General features: G+C 37.1%; 1 protein-coding gene across 1 annotated transcript in view; it reads left to right on the plus strand.

Moving 5' to 3' along the window:
* hook3 (hook microtubule-tethering protein 3) overlaps nucleotides 1-6,295 on the plus strand; it is a 42,866-nt gene extending 36,571 nt beyond the window's left edge. The window contains exons 15-16 of the mRNA XM_077222710.1: nucleotides 4,346-4,482; nucleotides 5,409-6,295. Coding sequence (XP_077078825.1) covers nucleotides 4,346-4,482; nucleotides 5,409-5,424 — 153 coding nt within the window. The 3' untranslated portion in view covers nucleotides 5,425-6,295. The remainder of the gene's footprint in view (nucleotides 1-4,345; nucleotides 4,483-5,408) is intronic.
* The last annotated feature ends 4,880 nt before the right edge of the window (nucleotides 6,296-11,175 follow it).

The following is an 11,175-nucleotide window of genomic DNA, read 5'->3' on the forward strand; positions in this document are numbered from 1 at the left end:
GTCATTACGCTATTTCTACATCATTACGCTATTTCTACATTACACTATTTCTACATCATTACGCTATTTCTACATCATTACGCTATTTCTACATCATTACGCTATTTCTACATTACACTATTTCTACGTCATTACGCTATTTCTACATCATTACGCTATTTCTACATCATTACGCTATTTCTACATTACACTATTTCTACATCATTACGCTATTTCTACATCATTACGCTATTTCTACATCATTACGCTATTTCTACATTACACTATTTCTACATCATTACGCTATTTCTACATCATTACGCTATTTCTACATCATTACGCTATTTCTACATTACACTATTTCTACATCATTACGCTATTTCTACATCATTACGCTATTTCTACATCATTATGCTATTTCTACGTCATTACACTATTGCTACGCCATTACGCTATTTCTACATCATTACACTATTTCTACGCCATTACGCTATTTCTACATCATTACACTATTTCTACGCCATTACGCAATTTCTACATCATTATGCTATTTCTACATCATTACTCTATTTCTACATCATTACACTATTTCTACGCCATTACGCTATTTCTACGTCATTACGCTATTTCTACATCATTACTCTATTTCTACATCATTACTCTATTTCTACATCATTACGCTATTTCTACGCCATTACGCTATTTCTACGCCATTACGCTATTTCTACCACATTACACTATTTCTACGCCATTACGCTATTTCTACGCCATTACGCTATTTCTACGTCATTGCGCTATTTCTACGTCATTACGCTATTTCTACGTCATTACGCTGTTTCTACGTCATTACGCTATTTCTACGCCATTACGCTATTTCTACGCCATTATGCTATTTCTACATCATTACACTATTTCTACGCCATTACGCTATTTCTACGTCATTGTGCTATTTCTACGTCATTACACTATTTCTACATCATCACGCTATTTCTACGCCATTACGCTATTTCTACGTCATTATGCTATTTCTACATCATTACTCTATTTCTACGTCATTACGCTATTTCTACGCCATTACGCTATTTCTACGTCATTATGCTATTTCTACATCATTACACTATTTCTACGCCATTGCGCTATTTCTACGCCATTACGCTATTTCTACGTCATTACGCTATTTCTGCGCCATTACGCTATTTCTACTTCATTACACTATTTCTACGCCATCACGCTATTTCTACGTCATTGCGCTATTTCTACGTCATTATGCTATTTCTACATCATTACTCTATTTCTACATCATTACGCTATTTCTACGTCATTACGCTATTTCTACGTCATTACGCTATTTCTACATCATTACGCTATTTCTACATTACACTATTTCTACATCATTACGCTATTTCTACATCATTACGCTATTTCTACGTCATTACGCTATTTCTACGTCATTACGCTATTTCTACATCATTACGCTATTTCTACATCATTACGCTATTTCTACATCATTACGCTATTTCTACGTCATTACGCTATTTCTACATCATTACGCTATTTCTACGTCATTACGCTATTTCTACATCATTACGCTATTTCTACATTACACTATTTCTACATCATTACGCTATTTCTACATCATTACGCTATTTCTACATCATTACGCTATTTCTACATCATTACGCTATTTCTACGTCATTACGCTATTTCTACGTCATTACGCTATTTCTACATCATTACGCTATTTCTACATTACACTATTTCTACATCATTACGCTATTTCTACATCATTACGCTATTTCTACATTACACTATTTCTACGTCATTACGCTATTTCTACATCATTACGCTATTTCTACATCATTACGCTATTTCTACATTACACTATTTCTACATCATTACGCTATTTCTACATCATTACGCTATTTCTACATCATTACGCTATTTCTACATTACACTATTTCTACATCATTACGCTATTTCTACATCATTACGCTATTTCTACATCATTACGCTATTTCTACATTACACTATTTCTACATCATTACGCTATTTCTACATCATTACGCTATTTCTACATCATTACGCTATTTCTACATTACACTATTTCTACGTCATTACGCTATTTCTACATTACACTATTTCTACATCATTACGCTATTTTACGCCATTACGCTATTTCTACATTACGCTATTTCTACGTCATTACACTATTTCTACATCATTACACTATTTCTACATCATTACTACATCATTACACTATTTCTACATTACACTATTTCTACGTCATTACGCTATTTCTACATTACACTATTTCTACATCATTACGCTATTTTACGCCATTACGCTATTTCTACATTACGCTATTTCTACGTCATTACACTATTTCTACATCATTACACTATTTCTACATCATTACTACATCATTACACTATTTCTACATTACACTATTTCTACGTCATTACGCTATTTCTACATTACACTATTTCTACATCATTACGCTATTTTACGCCATTACGCTATTTCTACGCCATTACACTATTTCTACATCATTACACTATTTCTACATCATTATGCCATTTCTACATCATTACGCTATTTCTACGCCATTACACTATTTCTACATCATTACGCTATTTCTACATCATTATGCCATTTCTACATCATTACGCTATTTCTACATCATTACGCTATTTCTACATTACACTATTTCTACGTCATTACGCTAGGGCTGCAACTAACGATTATTTTGATAATCGATTAATCGGATGATTATTTTTTCGATTAATCGATTAATCGGATAGAAATTAAATTAGATTTTTTTTTTTATTATAACTAAATAAAACCCTAAATCAGGGTATTTATGTGTAAAAGTGTACTTTAAAAAGTGCAAAAGCCACACATTGAGTTTTACTAATATCAATATTTGCATTGTTTTTAATGATAATTGCTGATGGCAAGTTGACAAACATGATTATTGTTAAAAAAATGATATCCAACATATTATGTTTTAACACAATTTTTGTTAAAACAAATTTACACAGACATGTTGTTCAGATGTGAATATCTGAACTAAAAACAAACTAAAAACATCTAAAATATATAATTCATTTAATTTTTATTTAAAATTAATTATATATAAGGAATATAAGGATAAAGAATATAATATATATTATATATATAATATATAAAATAATATAATATAAGGATAAATTGATTAAATAAATATAGAAAGACTGAAAACAATTGTGTGAACGTAGAGCCGCAGTAGATCGCGTTTGAAAAACAATTAAAACTTAGTAGACAAATGCTATAAAAAGAGAACGGAATGGAGGTAACGTTACCCAGCAAGCTAACAGGCTTGAGTAAAGGACAGGAGAAATTATGCATTAGTGCACAAGCATTCGCTGAAAACCACTGAGTACAGTGACTAAAAAACAATATTTTACTGCTGCTGTTATTAACTGCCTTTATATTTAATGCTTCGCTTTGTAAAGACCGTTTTAATTTAACCTATTTCTGCGGTAGCGCTATTTTAATCCATCACTTACGTTGCGAGCGAACTGATTGCGCAACCTGATGCTCGAGACAAAATACAGACATCCCAAGATCCCGGAAGTCCCGGGAGTCTCCCGCATATTGATTGCGGCTCCCTGATGCCCGCGAATTAGTTCAAACTCCCGAAATCTAGAGCGCGCAAGCAAGAGCGCGCATGCGAGACATAAGAGACTGCTCCAAACCGTGTAGCGCGCGCGCTCGGCAGAGCGCCTGAGGGAGAGAGACCTTGCGTGTGTGTGCGTACCAGTAAACGCTCCCCGTGACGTAAGCAGACCAACTAATCGATAATGACATTCGTTGACAACGATTTTCATAATCGATTATAATCGATTTTATCGATTAGTTGTTGCAGCCCTACATTACGCTATTTCTACATCATTACGCTATTTCTACATCATTACGCTATTTCTACATTACACTATTTCTACATCATTACACATGCGCAGTCTTTCAGTTTCGGTTTTCAATCTGATCAAGTGTTCACATGTTCTCTCGATCGGATTAGAAAAGGAATAATCCGATCTAAATCTCATTCTGATCGAGCTCAATCGCATCGATTAAGGCGTTTAGATGAAGCTTTCAGTGCGGTTGAGCCGTCAGTCCCATTACTAACCCATTATTTGGTTCCATGTAAACGTGGCAAATGATAAACAGGAAAATAACAGATGTGTTATCTTCATCAACATATCTTCATCAGATATAAGAGTAATGTCTGTGTGTTTCAGATGAGAGTAATGTGTGTGTGTTTCAGATGTGAGTAATGTGTGTTTCAGATGTGAGTAATGTGTGTGTGTGTGTGTGTGTGTCTCAGGGAATGGCGCTGCAGAAGAAGGCGGCTGAGGACCGGTTGGCCGGCACCGGCTCAGGTCAGTCGTTCCTGGCCCGGCAGAGACAGGCCACCAGCACCAGACGAGCCTATCCGGGTCACGTCCACCCCACGGCAGCCAGGTAGAGCATCGCCACGGCAACCCCAGCTCAGCCAATCAGGACCCGCCTCCATCCCATAATGCCCTCTTCCTCCATCAGCCCATCTGATGAACCCGGGTCTCTGGACGCTCCTTAATTACATCAGCATTAATTAATCAACACACTCCGGAACCAACGTGTCATTTCCTGTCGGACACCGTATTTTAAAGGAGGCTTTGCAGTATTTTAAGGGTTGTTGTTACTGACGCACAGAAAACGTTTGAGTGTTTTTATTTGCGCTGCTGGGTGCGTTTCTAAAGTTACGTCGAGTCTTTATAACCTGTCATCTTTATCTTCTATTGATATCTATGCATTGAAAGAGCTAAATGTTTGTATCGCGTGACGATTGTTTAAAGGCGCTTCATGATTTTGTTCTTCCTGTTTTTTGTTCAGTTGATTAATTCCTGATGCCTTAAAACACACACAACTTCTGTCAATCACTGTCACACGAGTCGCGCGTTTGTCCTTCACTCCTGCTAAACACGATCTTCCTCAAACACACACTCTTCAGTCAATAATATCCTCAGTCATGTTCTTCTCCAGTAAATGTGTCTTGATTTAAGTATGTTTACACAAATTCGCAATTATCTTTTAAAATGTTTTAGTCTGTGGCGAATACAAGCTTCGATAGATATTTGTTCTTGTTTTAATCATAAACTCACTTAATTACAATACCTTACGTTTTAATAACTTCAGTTATGTTCTTCTCCAGTAAATGTGTCTTGATGTAAGAAAGTTTAGATATTAGTGCTGGAAAATGAGACAGAAACACTGAGGAAAAACAGGATCATTGCAGGTTTTCCTCACAATACGGACAAAATAAAAGCATGTTGTTGAACGAGAACCGCGACTCTAGTGACGCTCGACTGAATCTGTGACTGACACCTGTCAATCTCTTTCTTTCACAGTGATGTTAAAGCATGAGCGGCAGGGGGCGGGGCTTCATGACATCAGGGGGCGGGGCTTGCATTATTGACTGTCGCTGCACACTAACCCATCAGCATCTGTCTGATATCCCAGAATGCTCTGGTCAGAAGTGGGCGGGACCGGCGCGTGTCAATCATCAGGCAGAAGAGCGTGAGCTTTTCTTCCTGTTAAAAGACGGGTGAAACTCCATCATCAAACCCTGGTGTTCCTCACGTCTGTGTAGTTGATCATTGTTTCAGTATTTTCTGTAGTTTATGATCCGTATGAACAAACGAGCCTCTTGATCATGATGATTGACGTGTGTGAATGACGGACATGAACCGTATCTGTTACTGATAGTGTTGCACTCGCTTCTCTTACTTCTATTTATTTTATGCTGAATCAGTAAGTGCTTTTGATGATGATTCTGACAGTTACAAACTACAGCAGTAAATATTCTGACACTTCTTCATCGGCTGTTACTGCATAATCACGCCTGCGATCAATATCTGCTTTAGTGTCGTTTATCAGGCGATTGATTGAATGTTTGAGGCTTTCTGATCACTGTGGACTGAGTTCAGAGGTCAAACGTCTCTCACAGCCGTCCATGAGCAGAGAAACGCCTCAAACGCAGGAAACATCGATGAACTCGCGGTCGAGAGCTTGAGTTTCATCTGAAGTAGCAAACATTCGTTCCACTTGCCAAGTTTTATATTGCTTGTATAGAATCTGTACATACTGCATGTGTGCGACGCTGGAGGAACGTTCAGCAGAACAGATGCGTTTCATAATGTCTCCATCGATGAACTTGTGCTTCCAACGCTGCAAAACTGTACAGTTGTTATTCAAGTTGTGAATAAAGCTTGTATAAAACATTCATGTTTCAAAATCACGGCTGTTCTCTGTTTTATTTAGTTTGTGGATCTACTATTCTTCTCCTGACGCAGTGATGTTCATTACACTTTCATTTCTGTTTTAGTTGAAATGTGCGTCAGATCGGCGCAGGGTTATTAACTAAAACTATCAATCAGTTCTGATCATGTTTCTGCAGCTTCACTGCTCGTCATGTTCTTCATCTCTTCTGTAACATGTAAAGCTCTAATGAATCATGACCTTTGACCCCTGTGACAGGTGAGGGGGGCATCTGAAAGTGGCTTGACCTTTGACCCATCTGCCGTGAGCGCCGACCGAACGTTTGTTACAACGAAGAAAGTCAGAATCAGAAAACTTGAGCTCAGACCTGGAAACTTCCAGAAACTCGTTTCATCATGATAAACATTCACTTTTTAACAACAAGATCCATCAGTGTTCCTACATTAGCAACACTCCTGCTCTCGTTCAGTTACTAGCGTTTCATATCATCCTTCTTCCTCTTATTTGCTCGTATTGTTGAACATCGAAAACTACTTGGAAACTTGAAAGCTATAGGTTTATGTTTATCAATGGAAGATCCGAAGTCTATGGAAGCGTGTTTCCGCCACAGAATAAAAAATAAAAAAGGTAATTGCAACATTTATCTCGCAATTGCGACTTCAAATCGTGCAATTCTGACTTTATAACTCACAATTTTGTGTTATAAAGTCAGAATTACGAGATATAAACATGCAATTCTGATCAAATAAAGTCAGAATTGCCTGATGTAAACCCGTAATAGTGAGATAAATAGTCGCAAATATTTTTCATTCTGTGGTGGAAACAAGCTTCCATAAATATCAGACATTCAGCATGTGAAAGTTCTTGAGATCCTACAAAGATCAATACAATTAAATGTGAATAGAGAAAAATACTGATTGTCTATGTTCATCACTGGATCCCCTCAATCTGCTGGCTGTTCCGCTCCTATGAGGTTCAATGAAGTGTGTGTGTGTGTGTGTGTGTGTGTGTGTGTGTGTGTGTGTGTGTGTGTGTGTGTGTGTGTGTGTGTGTGTGTGTGTGTGTGTGTGTGTGTGTGTGTGTGTGTGTTCGGCCCACAGGCGATTCTCTCTCCTCGCTCTTATCACACACTCCACACACTCCACTGATGTCAGGTCAGAAACTCTCCAAACAACCGATCGGCGCAGGGTTATTATCGTCAACTAAAACTATCAATCAGTTCTGATCATGTTTCTGCAGCTTCACTGCTCGTCATGTTCTTCATCTCTTCTGTAACATGTAAAGCTCTAATGAATCATGACCTTTGACCCCTGTGACAGGTGAGGGGGGGCATCTGAAAGTGGCTTGACCTTTGACCCATCTACCGTGAGCGCCGACCGAACGTTTGTTACAACGAAGAAAGTCAGAATCAGAAAAGTGCATCAGAACAGATTTACGACCTGGAAACTCCCAGCTCATTTGAGTTTGTTCTAATGCAGCAAGAACACGTTTCCCAGACGGGTGTGTGTGTGTGTGTGTGTGTGTGTTCGGCCCACAGCGTTTCACTCTCCTAGCTCTAATCCCACACTCCACTGATGTCAGGTCAGAAACACTCCAAACAAATTAGTGCCGTCATTCAAAGCGTGGCCGAGTAATTATTCTGATCGTCGAGCCTCAGGGAAACTGGCCTCACAATGTGTGCATTTATGAAACGCTTGATTTTAATTTCAAATGGCCTGTAGCCGACGACAACACAAAGCTCTTATTGACGACCTCGGCCTCGGTTTGGTCCCGCTTACACGTTAATCAGAAACACAGGTGAGAGGTGCAGGTCCACACACACCGGCTCTGTATTCTGTGGGAGAATAAACTCCTCATCGCATTAGCATTAGCACTGTTCTAACACTCATGCTAAATAGCTGACTTTATTAAAGTCGTACATTACCTCTAGTCAGGATACAAATATTGTTTTCTGTTGTAGATCATTTTGGTTATTTGTGGGCTTTAGAGAACATACATTTTGTGAGCCATTCACAGCATATTCAATAAAGAGAGAGTATAAAAAGCTTTGGTACACTTTACAATAATGTTTATTAGTTAACATTAGTTTACTACCTTAGTTAACATGAACTGAGAATGAACAATACTTCTGCTGAATTTATTAATCTTAGTAAATATGAATTTCAACATTTACTAATGCATTATTAAAATCAAAAGTTATATTTGTCAACATTAGTTAATGCACTGTGAACTAACATGAACACACAATGAACAGCCGAATTTTTATTAACTAACATTAACAAAGATTAATAAATACTGTAACAAATGTTTTGCTCATTGTTAGTTCATGTTAAATACATCACCTAATGAACCTTATTGTAAAGTGCATGATCCACGATGCTTGATGACCATTAAACGTGTCATCACAGTCTGGAACAACACTCTGACAATAATCTCCGGTACTGATTATTTATACTTTATTTAATGTTAAAATCATTGAATGTTAATTTGAATACCATAGCCTTATTGAAAGTGACTGTGGATAATCCACAAAATAAATGAAAGGAAACTGCCATTCAAACTGTGAACAAACAAGTGTTTCCTGACAAAGTTTGTTTCAGTCACCCAGTGTGTATTATTTATTAACGTTAAAATGGTTCGATATTTATTACTGTATGAACATCCATTTGGTTGCTATATGCGCTTGCAGAAAGGCTCCGCCCACACGCTCTTCTGATTGGCTGCTGTCTGGGATTATGTCGCTTCTGATTGGCTGCTGTCTGTGATTGATTATGTCGCGTCTGGTGTGAACAGGAATTTTATCAGATTGCGGTTAGAAACATGGAACACTTATTGTCCGATTTTGCTGCTGATTTGAAAGTTATTTACATGTTAGTGTGGAAACCTGGACAAGATCCTGCAGAACTTCCAGAAAACCTCCTTCAGAGAGTAAAACCAGTGCTTTCTGACTGATCCTGAAGTTGAGGATGATGGTTAAACACTAATATAAACCTAATATAAACAGAAACAAGAGCAGAAGAATCCAGTACTCCCGATCATATCATATACAGAGACCAGATTACTGTAGATGTGCTCAAGATGGTCATAAACAGTGTTTCTCAAGGGAAGAATCCCGCATCCGTCATGTGAAGAACATGTGAAGAACACATTAACACTGAACAGCAGGAACTGCATGATGAACTTGATGAACTTGTTCAGTTTGTTGTGTTGCTGGAGATGCAGTGGGATGTTCTGTATCTCAGCCGGTGTGTGCTGACTCCAGGTCATTTATAAAGTGTGTGAATCAGTGTGAATCAGTGTACCTGCTCTCAGCAACAGCCTCAGACTTCCGGGTTTCCTCGAGGATTCTCCCAGAACCGGTGAGTGAGAGTTCATTGGTTGTTTCTGCTGGGCTGTGTCTGGGTTGTAAAATGATTGCTCATTTCCATTGTTTTATTAATGTGGAGTATTTTTATCCTCTATGGGTTATGACACGCGCTCTGTGTTTCTGCAATTTTAATGCAAGTGTTTGTTTGGGCATTTTGGGATATTAGTTGTTTAGTCTTTTCAGCAGTGGTTCTTTGATTGCTGGATTTACCAGTCGATTGAATGTACAATCAAACTAATTTATTCAGACACCTTCAACATTTCTCACAATATCAGTTTATTAAAATGGTAATAAAATATGACAAGAATCAGTTGATATTTGACTGGTTTCGTCCGTCCTTCTGTTAGACTCTCACACATGAATTATGTTGAATATCTGTCAGCTGTTAAATTTAACTACACAATTAGATAACACCAGTTTAGCTCAACCAGTTACCAAGCAATGCTTCATGTTGTTCAGTCTGTGGTGTAAAAAGCTGCATTAGTTATTAAAGAAAAAACACTTCAGCAAAACATGATCAGCTCAAAGTGTCCCAATCATTTTTGCTCCTGTATTTTTCCTGATAATCCACTGTATGAAGAGTTTTTGTGTGTAATGTGTCCTGCACACACTGGTGTATCTGTGTCTGAATCATCTTCTGTATCTGGAAGAGTCTTCAGGGTTCATAAGCAGATGATCTGATATTAATTAGTATACGGTAATAAGATTAATTTTGTGAATGCTGGAGATGCGTCTGTAATCTAGATTTAAACTGGGAGACTCGAACAGAGTTTAGGAGCCAAATGTGGAAACGCTCAATGATAAAATTGGTGTTTATGATCAGATCATATTTCTTTTGACCTAGCAAGAATTAATTTTGTAGTAATTGTAGCTTGTTTATTGAGGATGAAGAACAACAGCTAGTAATGCATTACAGTAATCTAGTCATGAATGATGAACTAACAGAACCAGAACACGTTCCGGAGCTTCTGTGTTTCTGGTGGAAGAAGACTCGCATGTTTGTGCTTATTATCAGTCCAGTTTTGATTGACTTTAATTAATATATGACCATTGCTGGAACATTTCTATCATAAACCACTGAAGGTTTCCAAGTGATGCTTTATAGATCAATGGATGTTACAGGCTTTTCTAGGAACCATCGATGCCGATACAGCAGCTTTATTTATATACAGTATATCCCTTAATTATATACATTATATAACTTATTTATATACAGTATATCACTTATTTATATACAGTACATCACTTATTTATATACAGTATATCCCTTAATTATATACATTATATAACTTATTTATATACAGTATATCACTTATTTATATACAGTACATCACTTATTTATATACAGTACATCACTTATTTATATACAGTACATCACTTATTTATATACAGTATATCACTTATTTATATACAGTACATCACTTATTTATATACAGTATATCACTTATTTATATACAGTACATCACTTATTTATATACAGTACATCACTTATTTATATACAGTATATCACTTATTTATATACAGTATAT

Source organism: Siphateles boraxobius, unplaced genomic scaffold (assembly GCF_051911475.1).
Source record: "Siphateles boraxobius isolate OS27281-9 unplaced genomic scaffold, OSU_SipBor_1 120, whole genome shotgun sequence".
Taxonomy (NCBI): domain Eukaryota; kingdom Metazoa; phylum Chordata; class Actinopteri; order Cypriniformes; family Leuciscidae; genus Siphateles; species Siphateles boraxobius.